Source organism: Bufo bufo, chromosome 11, assembly GCF_905171765.1.
Source record: "Bufo bufo chromosome 11, aBufBuf1.1, whole genome shotgun sequence".
Taxonomy (NCBI): Eukaryota; Metazoa; Chordata; class Amphibia; order Anura; family Bufonidae; genus Bufo; species Bufo bufo.
Window position 1 is genome coordinate 71,069,977 of NC_053399.1, and position 22,233 is coordinate 71,092,209.

Sequence of the window (22,233 nt, forward strand, 5' to 3'; positions counted from 1 at the left end):
CAGAGCCACCCCAAGCGCAGCAACTAAGCTTTCTCCCTTCGAGATGATCACGGGAAGGAAGATGGTGTTACCCCAGCATTTACTTTACAGGACAACAGACCATAACTTGATCAATGATACAACATCGCATCAATATGTGGAAAATTTACGAAAGCACCTTCAGCATGTTTTTGCATTCGCCCAGAAGAATATAGAGAAAGCCGCAGTGAGTGCTAAGACATACTATGATCTGAAGACTACACAGAAGGAGAATCAAATTTCCGATCGGGTGTATCTCTATAACTTCGCTCGGGATCAAGTGAAGGAGAGGAAATTCCTACCTTCCTGGAAAGGTCACTATGTCATCACTGACAAATTATCTCTAGTGGTCTACAAGATCAAAATCCTAAGGGGATGAGTTTATTGAAAAATGGGTGCACATTAATCAGCTACGTGTTTGTCATCCTAGTGCACGACTTCGAGAGATTGAAGGAGTTGGATGAAAAGAGGTGAAAAGACTTTATGGTTCCAGCTAAAGACGGAAATAAGGATTGGTATCGTATGAACGGAAAAGCGTTATCTGTTATTCTACATCTTTAACGCATACTAACCCATCCTGATGTACGTTTCCTCTGTAACAAAATGTCTCCTAACTCACCTCTGAAACCAGAACTTACTATGTCCAAGAAAAGAACTTATGCCAATCAGAGGTATATGGTATTAGTGACTCTTTTCTTGCAGGATAAAGTAAAAAAATAAAATGTATGTACTCATATGTGTCATACAATATTTTATAGGCGCAAGATGTCATCAAAGATGATTGCCATTATCTACGTCGTCCTGATCTTGGGGAAGGAGTTCCATGCTGAGCCGATTGCTGTGCCAGGTCCTTCGTAGGGGATCATGCTACAAGATACAGCGGGGTTCATCTTGACGAACAAGAGGATATTATCCCAGAAGGTCTACATCAGCCTGGACCCACACGTTTTCGTCGAAACGCAATTCAACGTGTCCGAAATCCAGTCGCTGGAGCTCCAATCCTGGTATCAGATGCACATTGGATATTTTCAAAAACATATTACGCAGATCCTGGAGCAAGCAAGGAAGACATTGACCAGAAAACAGTTTTCTACAGACCAAAGCTATTCATGTTTTTGCAATCGTAGCCGCCATAATCTTTGGCATAGTGGGCACTGTTATTACTACCGGTGTGACAGTTGCCGATTCCATCTCCATCAAGATATTGGAACTTAAAGTTGGTTCATTGAAAAGGGACCTATTAAACATTCATATGGAGATGGAGAATCAAAACAAACCTTTATCGAACTTATATCCTGTTTTGCAGGATCTATGGGATGGTTGAGTTTGTTGACCATCCAAGTCATGCGTTAGATAAGGTTCTCCAGAAGAACATTAGCCAAGCTCTGGTTGGAACACTATAAACCAAGTAGAAGATATATGAAAAGACCTTTTAACCACTTAAAGACCACAGGTTTATACCCCCCTAGTGACCAGGCCCTTTTTTACAAATCGGCACTCCACAACTTTAGCGGTTTATTGCTCGGTCATGCAACTTACCACCCAAATGAATTTTACCTCCTTTTCTTCTCACTAATAAAGCTTTCATTTGGTGGTATTTCATTGCTGCTGACATTTTTACTTTTTTTGTTATTAATCAAAATTTACCGATTTTTTTGCAAAAAAATGACATTTTTCACTTTCTGTTGTAAAATTTTGCAAAAAAAACGACATCCATATATAAATTTTTCTCTAAATTTATTGTTCTACATGTCTTTGATAAAAAAAAAAAGTTTGGGTAAAAAAAAAAAAAGGTTTGGGTAAAAGCTATAGCGTTTACAGACTATGGTACAAAAATGTGAATTTCCGCTTTTTGAAGCAGCTCTGACTTTCTGAGCACCTGTCATGTTTCCTGAGGTTCTACAATGCCCAGACAGTAGAAAACCCCAACAAATGACCCCATTTCGGAAAGTAGACACCCTAAGGTATTCGCTGATGGGCATAGTGAGTTCATAGAACTTTTTATTTTTTGTCACAAGTTAGCGGAAAATGCAGATTTTTTTATTTCTTTTTTTCCTTACAAAGTCTCATATTCCACTAACTTGTGACAAAAAATAAAAACTTCCATGAACTCAATATGCCCATAACGAAATACCTTGGGGTGTCTTCTTTCCAAAATGGGGTCACTTGTGGGGTAGTTATACTGCCCTGGTATTTTAGGGGCCCAAATGCGTGCGAAGTAGTTTGAAATCAAAATCTGTAAAAAATGGCCTGTGAAATCCGAAAGGTGCTCTTTGGAATGTGGGCCCATTTGCCCACCTTGGCTGCAAAAAAGTGTCACACATGTGGTATCGCCGTACTCAGAAGAAGTTGGGCAATGTGTTTTGGGGTGTCTTTTTACATATACCCATGCTGGGTGAGAGAAATATCTCGGCAAACGACAACTTTTCCCATTTTTTTATACAAAGTTGGCATTTGGCGAGCAGAAACACCAGATCTGCGTACCACGCCCTGCGGGGCCAATCCGGGGCCACCAGGATTGCCGGAACCCGGGCTGCCTTGAGACGCTTGAGCACTCGGGGCAGGAGAGGAATGGGGGGAAACAGGTACAGAAGGTTGAACTGAGACCAAGGCAGAACTAGGGCGTCTACCGCGAAAGCCTGAGGGTCCCTGGACCGCGCGACATAGCGCGGGATCCTGTGGTTGAGACGTGACGCGAAAAGATCCACGTCCGGAGTTCCCCATCGGTGACAAAGTTGGAGGAACACCTCTGGGTGTAGAGACCATTCGCCCGGGTCGACTAGCTGACGACTGAGGAAGTCTGCCGCCCAATTGTCGACCCCGGGAATGTGTACCGTGGAGAGGACGGGAACGTGGTTCTCCGCCCAGCGCAGGATATGGGAGGCTTCCTGCAAGGCCATCACGCTCCTGGTGCCCCCTTGGTGGTTCAGATAAGCCACGGCGGTGGAATTGTCCGTTTGAACCCGGACAGGGAGACCACGAAGACGTGGGGTCCAGTGAGACAGTGCCAGGAAAATCGCCCTGAGCTCGAGCACATTTATCTGCAGGGAGGACTCCTGAGCAGACCAAAGACCCTGGACTGTGAGAGAGTCGAGGACCGCTCCCCAACCCGAGAGGCTGGCGTCCGTCGTGATCACCCGCCAACTGGGGGGGAAGGAAGGAACGGCCCAGGGACACCATCCGAGGAAGCAGCCACCAGGAAAGGTCCTGGCGAAGCTGGAGAGGGAGACGAACCAGGCGATCGAGGCCTGCCTGGGACTTGTCCCACCTGGACAGGATGAACAACTGAAGGTCCCGGGAGTGGAATTGGGAATAGGGAATGGCTTCGAAGGAAGCCACCATCCTCCCCAGGACGCGCATACACGTCCGGATAGTCAGAGAGGACGGGCCGCGGAGAAGAGTCACCCCCGCCTGAAGGGAGGCAATCTTCTCTGGGGGGAGAAACACCCGCCCGAGGCGAGTGTCGAAGATCATGCCCAGGAAGGGCATCCTCTGGCATGGGACGAGGGAGGACTTGGAGTGGTTGACGAGCCACCCGAACTGGGCAAGAGCTGAGAGGGTGATGTGCAGGCTGGACAGGTTGTCCTCCAACGACGGGGCCCGAATCAGAAGGTCGTCCAGGTAAGGTACCAAGGCGACCCCCCTGGCACGTAGAAGGGCCATGAGAGGCGCTAACACCTTGGTGACGACCCTCGGAGCGGAGGCCAGGCCGAAGGGCAGGGCTACGAATTGGAAATGAAGAGAACCTACCGCGAAGCGAAGGAACCTTTGGTGGGAGAGGGCAATGGGGACGTGGAGATAGGCGTCCTGAATGTCGATGGACGACAGGAACTCGTCCGACTCCAAGGAGGCGATCACCGACCGGAGGGATTCCATACGAAAATGACGGACCCGGACAAAGTGATTTAGCGCCTTCAGGTCCAGGATAGGACGGAGTGAACCGTCCTTCTTGGGAACCGTGAACAGATTAGAATAGAACCCCCGAAAGCGTTCTGACTCTGGAACCGGAACGATGACCCCTAGAGAGCGAAGGGAACGAATGGCCTGAAAAAGATCTTCTGCCCCGGAGGGGGACCTGGGGGGCGACGTCAGGAAGAACCGTCCCGGCGGAAGATCGGAAAATTCGATCCTGTATCCGGAGGAGACTACCTCCAGAACCCAAGCGTCTTCCACACTTGCTTGCCAGACGTTCTGAAAGGCGAGCAGACGCCCTCCCACATTGACAGAGTCATGCGGAAGGAGGTTTAGTGGAATGGGGGCGAGCAGGTTTGGGCTTGGCATGCCAGAAGGGCTTGGCCTTAAAGGAAGGCCTGGAGGCCTTCTTGTCAGATCGGGCAGGGGGGGCCCGAAAGGACTGCGCCCGAGAGGACGACCCAGGGAAGCGACGGCGGCGAGGCTGATTCTGGGGAAGAAGAGAGCTCTTACCGCCAGTGGCCTCCGAGATGAGCTCCTCCAAACGCTTCCCAAAGAGCTTCCCACCGAGAAAGGGAAGGGAAATTAGAGCCTTCTTGGAGGCGGAATCTGCCGCCCAAGAATGAAGCCAGATGGTGCGGCGGATGGCCACAGAGTTAGCGGCCGCACGGCCCGATCGGCGGGCCGATTCCATAGAGGCATCGCAAAGAAATTTGGACGCCTGGTAAATTTGAGAGGCAAGCACTGCCAGTTCCCCCTGATCCGAGTCTGGGGGTAAGGCGCGGACAAGCTGTTTTGCCCAGATAGCACAGGCCTTAGCCACCCAGGAGGCGGCAAACGCAGGGCGGATAGCGGCGCCCGCTGCAACGAAAACAGACTTGGCCAAAGAGTCGACCCGTTTGTCAGCGGGGTCCGACAAGGAAGCCGCGTCAGCCAGGGGAAGGGTAGTAGCCTTCGCCAGGAGAGAAACCTGAGGATCTACCTGAGGAGGAACCGTCCAGGTATTGACAGATTCCTCAGAAAAAGGATAGGGGACGTCAGAGGCCTTGGTAAGATGAAGGCGCCGATCAGGATGACGCCACTCCTTAGCCAGAAGCGCGTCCAGATCCTCGTGATTCGGGAAGACCACAGTGGACCGTCTAGACCGGCGGAAGGACACCGACTCCAGGGAGGAGGAAAAGGGAACGTCCTGCACATGGAGCGCGTCACGGACGGCTTTGATGAGGTCCTGAACGGCCACGGACATCGCCGAGCACCGCTCTGATTCAGAATCAGAAGCGGAGGAGTCCCCAGGAACGGCGGAAGCGGCTGAAGAAGAAATTTCGCCCGACTCAGACCTAACCGGGGAGTGATCCGGGGTAGCTGAGGAAGAGTGGGACCCGGCCGAGACTGTACGAGGTCGCTTGCGGGACCGCGTACAGGAGCGAGAACGGACATCCCCAGCGGGGGGGGGTCCCTGCCCGAGGCGGCCGCAATCTGAGCGGGCAGGCGGTCCAAGGACTGTGCTAGGGATTGGGAGAGGCTGGCAAGGTTACCTATGGCCTGGGATAGAGTAGCAGCCCATTCCGGAAGGACCGACAAAGAGGGGGCCGCAGGGGCGGACTGGGTGGGCCTGGGGGGGAGGCACTGAACGCCTCTGCGTTCAGTGCCAGAGGTAGACTGGCCGCATGGGAACTTTCTATTACACATGGAACAGGCGTAATGAGTGGAAATGGCGGCAGGGGGAGTGGGGGCCCGACCAGAAGAAGACATGAGGGCGGATGGTGGAGCCTGCAAAGCAAAAAAGAGTCAGCCAGAGGCTGCCTACCAGACCCGAGGTGCTGTGTCCCACAGAAGCGCGTCCAGAGAGCCGAATCGCAGGAGAAGCTGCAAGATGGCGACAGCTGCAGGCAGGACAGGAGCCGGTAGTTGTAGGAAGACACGCCCCCCCCCCCCCCAGCAGCCCGCGCTGGTGCTGGATTGGCAAGAAAAAATGCGCCTCCCAGGGCACCAGCCACAGAGGGGAGGGAGAGGAGAAAAGCCCGGGAAGGCAGAAGGCGGAGACGGAGCTCCGCCCCACGTGACCTGCGGCCTAGGCGGCAATAAAGCCGGGGCCTGTAGTAGAAAATACTGCCGGGAACGGACGTCCGCGGTCGCGGTGACGTCCAGAGGCAGCAGCAGAATCGGGGACACAGCGCCGATGCGGGGGGGGGGGGGGGGGGGGCCCGGAAGGCCAGGTAAGAGCAGGAAGGAAACCCGACAGTGCGGGAAGGAAACTAAAGGACAAAAAACGGCCCTCTTAAAGGGCCAGGCCCTTGAAACAAAAGGTGCCCCCAAAGAGAAGTCCCCGTGCTAAAATGACTCCAGGGGAGGAAAAAAAGCATGCAGTGCTCCCTAGCTCAACTCAATAAAGGTCAGGCCACAAGGGGACACAGAGGAGATCTGGGGAGTGAGGTGAGGGGGAGGGAGTACGGGATACTGCCATACTCACCTTCCGACGTTTTCAGGCGCAGCAATGACCACCCCCTCGGCGGACTCAACACGGGAGCCGTGGGTCCGCCGGAATTCCACTGCGGAAGCAGATAAGGTGGGGACTGGGTGGCTGCCGGGTACCTGAGTACGCGCCCGCAGGGGGGCAACTAAAGTGGAACACGATGGAGCCACCCCTGCATCAGGAAGAAACCTGCGGATAAAGAGAGAAAAAAAAAAGAGTAAAATAAAAAATAAAAAAGTTAGCAGGATGACCTGCGAAAACAGGTCATGTCTGCCTCCTACGGACACTAGAACTAGACTGGTGTCTCTCGGCTCTTGCAGAGGGGTATAGCCCACCTGGGCAGAGCAAACACTTTTTTGTTTCTAGTGTCAGCCTCCTAGTGGCAGCTGGGCATATACCCCATGGTGCTGTGTCCCCCAATGCCATGCACGAGAAAAGGTGGTGTCACGCCTTATTCCACCCCTGCTACAGACACAACATCTTTTTCTTGGGGAACGTTGAGTTGGGGTACCAGGATAGACAGACGGGAAGTGTCTGCCATGTAGCCGGCTCACTACATCAGGGACTTGGGGCACGGACCCTCTTGGATACAGGAGTTCCGAAATGATCTCTTCCTGGAATTTTAGGAAGGATCCTGTTCTCCCAGCCTTACTGTAGAGAACAAAACTATTATACATCGCCAATTGAATTAAATAAACAGACACCTTCTTATACCAGCGTCTGGTGCGTCGGGAAACTAAATAGGGAGCCAACATCTGGTCATTGAAGTCCACCCCTCCCATGTGAAGGTTATAGTCGTGGACAGAGAGGGGTTTCACAATGACTCCAGTTGCCCGTTCAATTTGGACAGTCGTGTCTGCGTGAATGGTGGACAGAAGGTAAACGTCCCTCTTGTCCCTCCACTTCACCGCGAGCAGTTCTTGGTCACACAAGGCACCCCTTTCCCCCCGTGCAAGTAGGGTACTAACGAGCCGTTGGGGGAAGCCCCGGCGACTAGGTCGCGCGGTGCCACAGCATTGAATTCCGACTAGATGTAAGTGCCGAAAGAGGGCCACGCTTGAGTAAAAATTGTCCACGTATAAGTGGTACCCCTTGTGGAGTAAGGGTGACACCAAGTCCCAGACAATCTTGCCACTGCTCCCCAAGTAGTCAGGACATCCGACCGGCTCCAGTTTTGAGTCTTTTCACTCATAGACCCTAAAACGATATGTATAGCCTGTGGCCCTTTCACAGAGCTTATACAGTTTGACCCCATACCGGGCACGCTTGCTGGGGATGTACTGTTTTATGCCAAGGCGCCCGGTAAAATGTACTAGGGACTCGTCTATCCAGATGTTTTGATTAGGGGTATACGCATCTGCAAATCTGGATGACAAATGGTCTATGAGGGGCCGAATTTTATGGAGCCGGTCATAAGCAGTAAAATGCATAAAGCACATGATGGCCTCAAAACGTGCCCTAGACATTGCAGCAGAGAACATGGGCATGTAATGTATTGGGTCTTTAGACCAATATGACCGCAATACATTTTTTTTAGTTAGACCCATGCTGAGGAGAAGGCCCAAAAATTTTTTTAACTCGGAAACTGTGACTGGTTTCCACCGGAAAGGCTGGGCATAGAAGCTTTCTGGATTGGCGGTAATAAACTGTGTGGCGTAGCGGTTGGTTTCTGCCACAACTAGGTCATAGAGATCCGCGGTGAAGAACAGCTCAAAAAACTGAAGGGCTGATCCTAAATGAGCCGTCTCCACGCGAACTCCAGATTGGGCGGTGAAAGGGGGCAATACGGGTGCGGCGGAAGCAGGGGATTGCGAATTAGGATTTGCCAGCACCTCTGGGAGACTAAAGGTCCTACGGGCCTGTGAACGCGGTGGCTGTGACAGGGGAGTTATTGTACTTGCCACCGTACCAGCTGGAACTGCCCTTCTGGTGCTCGCCACTTCACCAGGGAATACGGCAGTGCTGGTAGAAGGCCCAGGGTGTGCTGCGCTGCTAGTGTATGCCGCACCATAAACAAGATCAGCGCTAGCACTACTCTGCTGCAAATGAGGATCATCATGCGGGGTAGGCAGAACTCTGACATGGGATCGGGTACGTCTGACCGTAGCAGGGACCTCTACCTCGTCATCTTCGCTAGCGGTTAGAGTGTCACTGCTGGCTACAGGTTCATATTCTGAACCACTGGATTCAGCGGATGAGGCGTCCCCATCGCTTTCATCCATCACGGCCAGAATCCTGTAGGCCTCTTCAGCGGAATACCCCTTGTTTGACATTTTGGGTTCACTAAATTTAGGGGGTATTCCTCTGAGACTACCCGGGAAAAAGAGCAAACCTACCTAGTAAAAAGGAGTGCTTGCGAAGTAAAGCTGCGATCGCTAATAAAGATCCAAAAAGCTCAAAAGTGATCTTTATAGCGGCGCAGCGATTTTACAGTGTTTTTGCAGTGATCAGAAAAAAAAAATTCTGTCACTGCGGTGGGGTGGACTGAACGCAAGTGTGCGCACAAGATCAGGCCTGATCGGGCGAACACTGCGTTTTTTGTAGTACCTAAGGTGACCCTAATGTACTTATATAGATCTGAATGCGATCAGTATTGATCACTTACAGATACTATATAGTACTAGTGCTGATTAGCGACAGCGATGACGCTAATCAGCGACTAATCAGTGACTGCGGTGCGGTGGGCTGGGCGCTAAACTACCTAGCAAGTAGCTAACTACCTGGCAGGGATGAGGGACCCTTACAGGGGGGGTGATCAGTGACAGGGGGGTGGACAAGGGGGTGATCAGGGAGTCTAATATGGGTGATCAGCTGCTAAATAAGGGGTTAATAAATGACAGGGTAATATCTAATGTGTAGTGTGGTGATTTGGTGCTACTTACAGAGCTGCCTGTGTCCTCTGGTGGTCGATCCAAGCGAAAGGGACCACCAGAGGACCAGGCAGCAGTTATATCAGACGCTATTTTCAAAATAGCATCTGACATGCCTCTTTCATTCGTCGATTCAAAAATCCACAGCCTGACAGCCAATGATCGCGGCCGGCAGGCTGTAGATGAACTTGTGCACTACGCGATCCTGTGAACGCGCGCTCCTGTGTGCGCGCGTTCACAGGAAATCTCGGCTCACGCGAGATGACGCCAATCGGTGTTAGTGTAGCCTGAGAGCGCCGCAGCAATGACGCCTTTCGGCGTTACGTGTGCGGCAAGAGGTTAAACATTCCAAATACATTCACATTTTATGGAACATTTTGGAATGAAGGGGGATTTGTTGTGCATTTTCATAAGTATACAATGCATCTGATGATATTATATTCAATACGGATGAACATTGCCTTTAACAGCATGTGATCAGCATGAACCTAAAAAAAAAACCAAGATGGGTTCATGGCAAGTTCAATGTGTTAAAAGTGAATATATAGAGAAGACTACTTTTATTATTGTTTAGAGACATGGATTTATCTACACTGGTTTCTCTAAACTTGTCTGTCTGAGGAACAATGGGCGTTTCATGGCTAAACCATAATCTGATAAGAGACGTCCATAAAACACATCTGGTGTGGAATAGATATCTATTCACATATATATATATATATATATATATATATATTCCTGTGTGCATTCATTTAGCGTTTGAACTTGTTAATGATTCATATATACTATGCAATATTGATGTATTATAACCAAATATTATTAATGTATCTTTATGTGTCTGTATCTCACTGAGAGGATATATTCTAGGGGATATAGAGAGTGTTTAACCTCCTCAGGACCGCCGTACGCAGGATTGCGTCTTTGCGGCGGTCCTGTTGTTCTGGGTGGACGCGCCGGTGCGTCCTCTCGCGAGACGCGAGATTTCGTGCATTGCCGGCCCGCGCATGCGCATCGCGGGCCGGCAAAAGTTAAAGAAGTATTTCGTCACCAGCCTGCCAGCCACGATCATTGGCTGGCAGGCTGGCGATTTTCAAAAAATCAAATCAGAAGCCAGATAACAGATCATATTAGTAAATATGATCTGTTATATGGCTTCTCTGCTGGTCCCTTTCGTCGGTTGGATCCAGCAGAGAAGCAGAGATCACTGTGAGTACCCACCAACACTACACCTTAGCCCCTGATCACCTTCCATCACCCCCATCATCCTAATTAACCCCTTGATCGCCCCCTGTCAATCACTTAGTGAAAGACAAAAAGTGATCAGTGTAAACTGTCACTTTTTTTTTTCACTAGTATTGGCTGTTAGGTTTTAGGGATAGTTTAGGCCCCTTGGTTAGGTAGTTAGCGTCAGTTAGCGCCCAGCCCACCGCACCGCAGTCACTTTTATTCGCTGTTTAGCGTATCGCTAATCAGCATTTGTACTTTTATAGTATCTGTAAGTGATCAAAACTGATCACGGTCAGATCTATAATAGTATTAGTGTCACCTTAGTTCGCCCTCCACTCAAAATGCAGTGTTTGCCCGATCAGGCCTGATCGGTCGCCCACACGTGCGTTCACCCACGCCCGCCCCACCGCAGTGACAAAAAAAAATTTGTTTTTTGATCACTGCACATTCACTTTACACGCACTGCGGCGATAAAAAAATCTGTTTTGATATTTTTTATCAACCGCAGCGGCCTCCGGTACTTCGCTAGCCTCCCCTTTGTAAGACAGGCTTGCTTTTTTTCTTGGGTAGTCTCAGGGAATACCCCTAAATTTAGTAGTCCAAAATGTCAAACAGGGGGTATTCTTCTGAAGAGGCCTACAGGATTCTGACCCAGTCGGATGAGGAGTGGGAACCCTCATCTGACGAATCTAGCGGGTCAGAATATGAACCTGTGGAAAGCAGTGGCTCTCTGACCCAAAGTTCGGACGAGGAGGTGGAGGTCCCTGGCAGCACCAGGCGTACCCGGCCCCGTGTCGCTAGACCACAGGTTATGCAGGATCCGCTTCAAGAGCAGCAGAGTGGGGCTGTCGCTGCCGGATCACGTGGTGAGGCATACACCAGCAGCGCAGCCCTTCCTGGACCTAGTACCAGCACTGCCGTACAACATGGTGACGTGGCGAGCACCAGAAGGGCAGTTGAAGCTGGTACGGTGGCACGTGCACTAGTTACCCCGTCGCAGCCACCGCGCAGACAGGCCCGTAGAGCCCCTAGAATCCCTGAGGTGCTGGCAAACCCTGATTGGCAGTCACCAACTTCAGCCGCACCTGTAGTTCCCCCTTTCCGCCGCCCAGTCTGGAGTTCGGGTTGAGACGGCTCAAATCGGTTCGGCCCTGGGATTTTTTGAGCTGTTCTTGACTGCGGAGCTCTTGGACTTAGTCGTGGCAGAGACAAACCGGTATGCCACACAATTTATATCCGCCAACCCGGGAAGCTCTTATGCCCAGTCTTTCCGGTGGAAACCAGTCCAAGTTTCCGAACTTAAAATTTTTCTGGGCCTTCTCCTCAACATGGGTCTAACTAAAAAGCATGAATTGCGGTCATATTGGTCCACGAACCCGATTCATCACATGCCCATGTTCTCTGCTGCTATGTCCAGGACACGATTTGAGACCATCCTGCGTTTCCTGCACTTTAGCGACAACACCACCTCCCGTCCCAGAGGCCACCCAGCTTTTGACCGGCTCCACAAAATTCGGCCCCTCATAGACCATTTCAACCAGAAATTTGCAGATTTGTATACCCCCGAGCAAAACATCTGCGTAGACGAGTCCCTAATACATTTTACCGGGCGCCTTGGCTTCAAACAATACATCCCAAGCAAGCGTGCCCGGTATGGGGTCAAATTGTATAAGCTCTGTGAAAGGGCCACAGGCTATACCCACAAATTTCGGATCTATGAGGGAAAAGATCAGACCCTGGAGCCGGTCGGTTGCCCTGACTACCTGGGGAGCAGTGGGAAGACAGTCTGGGACTTGGTGTCACCCTTATTCGGCAAGGGGTACCATCTTTATGTGGACAATTTTTACACAAGTGTGGCCCTCTTTAGACATTTGTTTCTAGAACGGATTTGCGCCTGTGGCACCGCGCGAACTAGTCGCGTGGGCTTCCCCCAACGGCTTGTAACCACCCGTCTTGCAAGGGGGGAGAGGGCTGCCTTGTGTAACGAAGAACTGCTCGCGGTGAAATGGAGAGACAAGCGTGACGTTTACATGCTCTCCTCCATTCACGCAGACACGACAATCCAAATTGAAAGGGCAACCCGTGTCATTGAAAAGCCCCTCTCATTCCACGACTATAATGCGCTCATGGGAGGGGTGGACTTCAATGACCAGATGTTGGCTCCCTATTTAGTTTCCCGCAGAACCAGACGCTGGTATAAGAAGGTGTCTGTATATTTAATTCAATTGGCTGCCTATAATAGTTTTGTTCTCTACAGTAAGGCTGGGAGAACAGGATCCTTCCTCAAATTCCAGGAAGAGATCATCGAGAACCTCATTTATCCGGGAGGTTCCGTGGCCCCATCCACCAGTGTAGTTAGCCGTCTACACGAGCGACATTTCCCCAGTGTCGTTGCTGGTACCTCAACCCAACCGCCACCCCGAAAAAAATGTCGTGTCTGTAGCAGGAGTGGAATAAGGCGTGACACCCGCTATTTCTGTCCTGACTGTCCGGACCACCCTGCCCTATGCTATGGTGAGTGTTTCCGGAAGTACCACACACAGGTACACCTAGCATAGGGATCACATCTCACCAGGACAGGCACACAGGGCTATTAGGGCCCTTTCTCTCACAGCTGCTGCAAACCTCTCCTTTCACCTGGGATAAAGTGCATAACGTACTTCGCCACATCTTTGGGCGATTTGCGCTTTGCACATTGTCCCATGGGGAAGGAGAGGTTTGTTCTATAAAAGTAAAAAAAACTAAACAAAAAAAAATTACCGGTAAGTAAAAAAGTTAAAAAAGTTAAAAAAAGTTAATATGTTCTGTTCTAAAGTTAATAAAGTTATTGCTTTGCGGCCTGGTTTTTTCTTTTTTGTTTTGTTTTTTTTACCTTCCAGGTGGACCAACCGATCGACCAGCTGCAGCACTGATGTGCATTCGGACAGAAGCATTGCGCTGCTGTCAGATTACACGCAAGTCGGTGTATGCGGCGCTGCAAGACGAGATTTCTCCTCTGCAGTAAAAGATACGTTTGCCGAGGCATATGAGCTGAGGAGGTGGCGGTGTTCATATACTTTGGCAAACACTTTGTATATATAAAAAAAAAAATCCTGGCAATGATTTATTCATCCACATCGATTGATGTGAATGGAGAAATCTGGTTTGCCAGGGCATACGAGCTGAAGTGGGTATGGATGTTGGGCGGAGCTCCTATGTCCTGGCAGACGCCTTTCCCCTCCTTTTTCTTTTTTTTGGCAGAGATTTTTTCATCCACATTGATCGATGCGAATGAAGAAATCTGTGCCGTTCATTTTTTTCTTTCAGCCCAGAGGCTAAACGGAAAAAAAAAATCTCATTACCCGTATGCTCAATATAAGGAGAATAGCAGAAACTCCTAATGCTGGGCATACATGTAATGATTGCGGAGACCCTCAAATGCCAGGGCAGTACAAACACCCCACAAATAACACCATTTTGGAAAGAAGACACCCCAAGGTATTCGCTGAGGGGCATATTGAGTCCATGAAAGATTGAAATTTTTGTCCCAAGTTAGCGGAAAAGGAGACTTTGTGAGAACAAAATCAAAAAAATCAATTTCCGCTAACTTGTGGCAAAAATTTTTTTTTTCAATGAACTCACCATGCCCCTCATTGAATACCTTGGGGTGTCTTCTTTCCAAAATGAGGTCACATGTGGGGTATTTATACTGCCCTGGCATTTTAGGGGCCCCAAAGCGTGAGAAGAAGTCTGGTATCCAAATGTCTAAAAATGCCCTCCTAAAAGGAATTTGGGCCCCTTTGCCCACCTAGGCTGCAAAAAAGTGTCACACATCTGGTATCTCTGTATTCAGGAGAAGTTGAGGAATGTGTTTTGGGGTGTCTTTTTACATATACCCATGCTGGGTGAGATAAATATCTTGGTCAAATGCCAACTTTGTATAAAAAAATGGGAAAAGTTGTCTTTTGCCAAGATATTTCTCTCACCCAGCATGGGTATATGTAAAATGACACCACAAAACACATTCCCCACCTTCTCCTGAGTACGGAGATACCAGATGTGTGACACTTTTTTGCAGCCTAGGTGGGCAAAGGGGCCAACATTCCAAAGAGCACCTTTCGGATTTTACAGGTCATTTACCTACTTACCACACATTAGGGCCCCTGGAAAATGCCAGGGCAGTATAACTACCCCACAAGTGACCCCATTTTGGAAAGAAGACACCCCAAGGTATTCCGTGAGGGGCATGGCAAGTTCCTAGAATTTTTTATTTTTTGTCACAAGTTAGTGGAAAATGATGATTTTTTTTTTTTTTTTCATACAAAGTCTCATATTACACTAACTTGTGACAAAAAATAAAAACTTCCATGAACTCACTATGCCCATCAGCGAATACCTTGGGGTCTCTTCTTTCCAAAATGGGGTCACTTGTGGGGTAGTTATACTGCCCTGGCATTCTAGGGGCCCAAATGTGTGGTAAGGAGTTTGAAATCAAATTCTGTAAAAAATGACCTGTGAAATCCGAAAGGTGCTCTTTGGAATATGGGCCCCTTTGCCCACCTAGGCTGCAAAAAAGTGTCACACATCTGGTATCTCCGTACTCAGGAGAAGGTGGGGAATGTGTTTTGGGGTGTCATTTCACATATACCCATGCTGGGTGAGAGAAATATCTTGGCAAAAGACAACTTTTCCCATTTTTTTATACAAAGTTGGCATTTGACCAAGATATTTATCTCACCCAGCATGGGTATATGTAAAAAGACACCCCAAAACACATTCCTCAACTTCTCCTGAATACAGAGATACCAGATGTGTGACACTTTTTTGCAGCCTAGGTGGGCAAAGGGGCCCATATTCCAAAGAGCACCTTTCGGATTTCACAGGTCATTTTTTACAGAATTTGATTTCAAACTCCTTACCACACATTTGGGCCCCTAGAATGCCAGGGCAGTATAACTACCCCACAAGTGACCCCATTTTGGAAAGAAGACACCCCAAGGTATTCGCTGATGGGCATAGTGAGTTCATAGAACTTTTTATTTTTTGTCACAAGTTAGTGGAATATGAGACTTTGTAAGAAAAATAAATAAATAAATAAATCATCATTTTCCGCTAACTTGTGACAAAAAATAAAAAGTTCTATGAACTCACTATGCCCATCAGCGAATACCTTAGGGTGTGTACTTTCCGAAATGGGGTCATTTGTGGGGTGTTTGTACTGTCTGGGCATTGTAGAACCTCAGGAAACATGACAGGTGCTCAGAAAGTCAGAGCTGCTTCAAAAAGCGGAAATTCACATTTTGTACCATAGTTTGTAAACGCTATAACTTTTACCCAAACCATTTTTTTTTTACCCAAACATTTTTTTTTTATCAAAGACATGTAGAACAATAAATTTAGAGCAAAATTTATATATGGATCTCGTTTTTTCTGCAAAATTTGACAACTGAAAGTGAAAAATGTCATTTTTTTGCAAAAAAATTGTTAAATTTCGATTAATAACAAAAAAAAGTAAAAATGTCAGCAGCAATGAAATACCACCAAATGAAAGCTCTATTAGTGAGAAGAAAAGGAGGTAAAATTCATTTGGGTGGTAAGTTGCATGACCGAGCAATAAACGGTGAAAGTAGTGTAGGTCAGAAATGTAAAAAGTGGCCTGGTCTTTCAGGGTGTTTAAGCACTGGGGGCTGAGGTGGTTAAGTTGAATTTTCTTAAATAGGGTCTATTTTAGAGGAGCTGATGTTATTTCAAACATCATTACTCAATAGCTGAGACAGTTCAGATACACAAACCAGGAGAAAACTTTCTAAGGACCATTATACTCTTATCTACCCCATAAATTCAGGGATTAGGGAAACTTCTGATACCGCCAGTCAGTCTGAGCAAAGTGTCAGAAAGAGTCCCTCCTAATTGATTTAAGGTGGAAGAGATCAAAGTTTAAGTGGTAATAAACCAATATATGTGTTAATTCTTAAAATATTTAAAATTGTTATACGATACAACAGTGCCATCAAGTGGTAGATGGGCAGAAGTTTCTAAGGAATGTCAATTAAATGACATCATCCACATGTTTAACATACGTCACACCCACCTTATCTAATTGGATGGGCATAGATAAGGATTGGAATATCTGATCCAGTTTTGGGAGATCAGGACACTTCACAAGAACTTCACAAAGGGGATCAGTTCCCAAAGATTCATTCATCAGCATCACTTCACACATCAGGAACGTACCACAGGACGGGACATATCTAAATCTTGGAAAGCTGGGTCCATTCTAAAAGCTCTTTATCCCAAAGCCAGGGGTAATGTATAATCTATTTCATTTGCAGTAATTATAAAATCGCTCCAATTGGCATATAGTTGAGACCCCATTATTAGTGGGTCAATAGTGTTAAAACAATAATTTTGTGGGAAATTTTAATGAACGTGCACATCATTAGAATTCCTGTAATATTGATATCAGAGTGGGATCTCTGATCAGATTTTATTATCCGTAGTTAGGCCAACGAGCGTATTTATAAAGGTGTCTCTTACTGCCATATTCTTTGATTGAGCATAAGGGATTTTCCACAGATTCATTTCTATTGTTTTTGTTGTTGTTACATTATAATATTGATAACCAGTACACTAATCGGTAATAATTTGATAAAAGAAAAGAGTAGTATTGTATTGTACTTGGTGTAGTAAATTAAGTGAGCCCGGCGTAAACGGTGGAGCATCATCTTGTGGTCAATTTTGATATTATCCTTGTATTCATTTGTATGCCATTTTTACTGCATGTATTTATTTGTAATAAATTATATTTTATATAATTAATTGCACCCTGTTTCATTATCTGCACAAATTAACTTTAGATCTGGTTAATAAAAGAACTGGCGTTTATATGTCCGCCAATTAAATTTTTAATTTTTCATATTTCATAAAAATATGAAATCATAATTTTTATGATTTCATATCTTATATGAAATAAATACCCGACAAGGTCTATATGTTTTTTACGGATCCACGGATACATGGATCGGATCCGCAAAACACATACGGACATCTGAATGGAGCCTTACAGGGGGGTCATCACCCCATATAGACTCCCTGATCACCCCCCCTGTCATTGATCACCCCCCTGTCATTGATCACCCCCCTGTAAGGCTCCATTCAGACGTCCGTATGTGTTTTGCGGATCCGATCCATGTATCCGTGGATCCGTAAAAAACATACGGACGTCTGAATGGAACCTTACAGGGAGGTAATCAATGACAGCGGGGTGATCAATGACAGGGGGGTGATCAGGAAGTCTATATGGGGTGATCAGGGGTTCCTAGAGGGGTTAATAAGTGAGGGGGGGGGGGTAGTGTAGTGTGGTGCTTGGTGCTACTTATTACAGAGCTGCCTGTGTCCTCTGGATCTTCGCTGGCAGGCTGCAGATCCACTCGCTTACCTTCCGATCCTGTGAACGCGCGCGCGTTCACAGGAAATCTCGCGTCTCGCGAGATGACGCACGGATGCGTCCAGGAGGAATGAATCGACCGCCTCCAGGACGCATCCGTGCGTTAGGCGGTCCTGAGGCAGTTAAAGAAAAATGTAGATCAAATTTTTAAATTTCACTTTTTTGGCAGATTTTCCATTTTAATCCATTTATTTCTTTAACACATCGATTGCTAACAGCCAAACAAAACTCAATATTTATTACCCAGATTATGCGGTTTACAGAAACACCCCACATGTGGTCATAAACTGCTGTATGGGCACACGGCAGGGTGCAGAAGAAAAGGAGCGCCACATGGTTTTTAGATGCCATGTCCCATTTTAAGCCCCCCTGATGCACCCTTACAGTAGAAACTCCCAAGAAGTGACCCCATTTTGAAAACTAGGGGATAAGGTGCCAGTTTTATTGGTACTATTTTTGGGTACATATGATTTTTTGATCATTCATTAAAAAACTATAGCTCTCAGAACATGGACACATTAAAACATCATTTTTTTGTTTCAAAAATGCTATTATTGTGTAAAACTTATTATATGTATACTTTTTCTTATTTATTTATCGCCACGTCCGTAACGATCTGCTCTATAAAAATGTCACTTGACCAATACCCTCAGGTGAACGCTGTAAAAATAAATAAATAAAAACTGTGCTAAAACAACCAATTTTTGGGTCACCCTGCCCCATAAAGTGTTATAACACTTATAACTGTGTTATAACTGTGTTATAACTGTGTAATAAGGGAAAATAATAAAGATTGGGTCCCCAAGCCGATCGTCACCTAGCAACCATGATTTTTTTACTGTTTGATATGATTATTCTTCTTCTTATTATTTTATTTATTTATTTATTTTGGGGGGGGGGGGGTCAAGGCATTTCTAATATAGTTTTTAGTAATTTTTTTTTCTTTTTTTACAGAGGTCACCCGACAGGGTAGATAATTGACACAGGTATGTCTATTTAAATTTTTTTGTTAAGTTTTACTCAATTTGTGAGCCTTATATACGAATCTGAAAATGAAGACTTATGAGGTATAGCAAAAAGGCAAAAAAAAATTTGTGTACATCTGTTGATGCCCCAAACAAGAAAGAAACATATTCTTTCTACATGACAAGAGTATAACCACTCACTTCACAATGCCATAGCCCAGACTGACGATAATGACAAGTATCCGCGCCAAAGATCTCTTCACTGCTGAGAAAAGTTCCCCCAAGATTACTGCTCCTTGCACTATCAGGTACAAGAAAAAAAAAAGAAAAAAAATTCATGGTTAAGATGATTTACCTTAGCAGGGAAGATTCTACATTTGACTCATAAGTAAGATGCTGTAGCATGCAGCAGTTTTCGGTCCAGCAGAATGCCAGCACTCATTCTGAAAACCCAACGGACCCAGGCGGTGTTCCGCTAAGCCAGATACAACAATTCCAGCATTTTTTTCCTCTACTGGAACTGAATACTGGAATGCCTACCGCATAAATTGATGTAGCCTAAGCAAAACTTATGGGTTACAGTACCCCAGTAAGTGAGATAACCATACATGCAGCAGTGATGGGCTGCAAAAACAGACAGAGGAATGTACTCTGTCTGAGCTGCTGTGACTGAGGGCCAAGGCAGTCAAGAGAGCACAGCATTTTTCCCTAGGGCAAAAAAAAATCCAATCTCAAACCCACTAGTACTAATTACTTTACCTTCATTATAATATTGTATAAATCTAATTTACTTTCACTTCTAATTAAAAATACTCTGGCCAAATGTTATCAGTTACGACTTGTATCATTAGTATCAATAACATTCCTAAATCCATTTTTCAATGTATTGTTTGCGTTTCACATCTACATCAGTATAAGCACTTCTACAGTTCATGCACACAATTTCTGATATATTTTTTATTTATTAAATTTCAGTAAAGGCTCACTTTACACGGACCGATTCTCTGCTAGATAATTACTAACTAGCGTTCATAGGAACTTTCGTTAGCGATTACCCGATTAAGGCTACTTTCACACTTGTGTTTACATTTTCCAGCATTGAAATCAGTCATATGATCTCAATACCGGAGAAAAACGCTTCTGTTTTGACCCCATTCATTGTCAATAAGGACAAAACGTAACTGAACAGAACGCTCCAAAATGCATTCCGTTCCGTTTGGTTGCGTTCCCATACCAGAGAGCAAACCGCAGCAACTGCAGTTTTCTTTCTGTCATGGAATGCGGAGACACAATAGAAAACGGATCTGTCCCCGCATTGACTTTCAATGGTGTTCATGACGGATCCTTCATTGCCATGTTAAAGATAATACAACCGGATCCGATCATAACGGATGCTGATGGTAGTATCATCAGTAACGGAAGTGGTTTTGCTGATCCCTGCTGGATCAGGCAAAAACGCAAGTGTGAAAGTAGCCTAACAAGTGAAACGCTCGTTCATCAGGTAATATTCTTGTTTGTGTGGACACCTAATTTGTTGTTTGCCAGCAGCAGAGTGCTGTTTAGACTGCATGATCTGCTGCCGGCAAACAAGTCTATATGGGGATGAGTGATGGCATTAGTAATTATGCCTCCCCATAATGTGGCAGAGAAGGCTACATGTAAACGCAGCAGTCACCTCCACTGACAAGTAAGCAACTGCAGGGAAGGAACACATAGGGGGAGATTTATCATCTAGCTTGTGCCTGAAAAGTGGTGTTAAAAAGTCGCAAACTATGTCTTTGCGACTTTTTAATTTCTACTTTTCAAAAATTGCCATATCACTCACTTTTTATGCCGCCCTCACTGCTTTCCTTAAAGCGGCATGGCAAGGGTGGGAGGATGGTGTGGTCAGCTGCCCCGACTTTATTTCCACCGGTTTCCTGGAGCAAGTGAAGCCAGAAATGTATGGCAGCTCTAAGCTGTAATAGATTTCTGTTTAGGCGCACTGAATGTTGGAGGACGCACCTAATTTATGATGAGGTAAGCGCCTAGTCATAAATTAGGCACACGTAAAGTGTGAAGATGGAGTATCTGGTTATTTGGACTTCATTGTGTTGACAAAACTATCATGACCTGTGCTTGAACTGAAGAAGTTTCTGAAATGTTTATGCAAGACCTTGTCCATGGTTATCTGATAACCTGAACAAAGAGGCATGTCTGAAATATCTGTGCAAGGTATTGTCCCACTTATTTGACCTGAAAATTAAATGTCTCTGCAAGAGAATTGTCGGGAAGAAAGTGTTCCTTACCGACAGTAGGCTGCTTGCTTAGTGAAGGAGACCACTGCATTTATATGCAACGATCTCCTTCACAGTATTCGGACGAGAAATCGCTATAGCTCTATAGCACTGCCTTCTCAAACAGCTGATCGGCGGTGGTCCCGGGTGTCGGACTCCCAAAGATCAGATACTAATGACCTACCCAGAGGATATATATATATCTCTATCTGATTGGCAGGGTCCAATACTTTGCACCCCTCCCCCCGCCACTCTTTTGAAGAGGAGGTGGTGCTCCATGTAAGCACTGCTTCCATGTGACACTACGCATCATCCACGTGAGCATCATCCATGTGAGCACTTCTTCCATGTGACACTACGCATCATCTCAGAAGTGCAGTGCAGTATAGTTACAAGTACTTGCTCCATTCACTTGATATTCACATTCGCTGCAGGGAGATTATGCACAGTTTGACACATTCAGATCGAGAATAAATGCATCTCATGGACTTATGTTCTTCTACATCTCTTAAGAATGTGCCCCACAAACCTCTTGGGTTCATTGCATTCATAGACTGGACAATAGAATGGTCCTTATGTATAATTACTACCACAATTTACTGCTACAACTGTTTTTCACTTGTCTCACCTATCTTATTATTTCCATATACTTTGTTGTATAAATATGTGAATCATCAGATACGGTCTTAAAAGACACCCGAGGAAGAGGCCCAAGTTTGGTGTATGATGGGCTCCGATATTTTCCTGACAGGAATATATTGGCAAAAGTCTCAGCTTTTAATATCTACTTGTATGATTAGCCAGTATAGTCAGTGGCATATCCGTTTGGTGCATTTTTTTTCTGTGTTATATAATTATATTTTCATCCGCACAATGCTTCATTTTGTGTAGGATGCCTTTGTGGTGCATGTGGACCGCGCCGGCATCCTCCATTGTATGCATTTTTTTTTGCTGGGGATAGTCGGTTACTGCGGTCCACATGCGGTGGGACTGCTCCCCCAATGAAAAACACGCTACAGTGTTTGGGGTTTGAGCAGCTCCCCCATATTTGCCACTATATTTCTGC

At 46.4% G+C, this 22,233-nt stretch overlaps 1 protein-coding gene and 1 long non-coding RNA gene across 3 annotated transcripts in view; both read right to left on the minus strand.

Annotated features, from left to right (window-relative positions):
- TMEM87A (transmembrane protein 87A) overlaps positions 1 to 22,233 on the minus strand; it is a 276,779-nt gene that overhangs the window by 115,320 nt on the left and 139,226 nt on the right. For both annotated transcript variants that reach the window (XM_040412084.1, XM_040412083.1), the window contains exon 10: positions 19,093 to 19,192. In XM_040412084.1, the coding sequence (XP_040268018.1) occupies positions 19,093 to 19,192 (100 nt within the window). The remainder of the gene's footprint in view (positions 1 to 19,092; positions 19,193 to 22,233) is intronic.
- Positions 1,199 to 4,575, minus strand: LOC120982133. Its single transcript, XR_005774850.1, has 3 exons — positions 4,374 to 4,575; positions 1,838 to 1,840; positions 1,199 to 1,209 (listed from the first exon to the last, which is right to left on the minus strand). It is a non-coding gene; the product is annotated as an uncharacterized LOC120982133 (long non-coding RNA).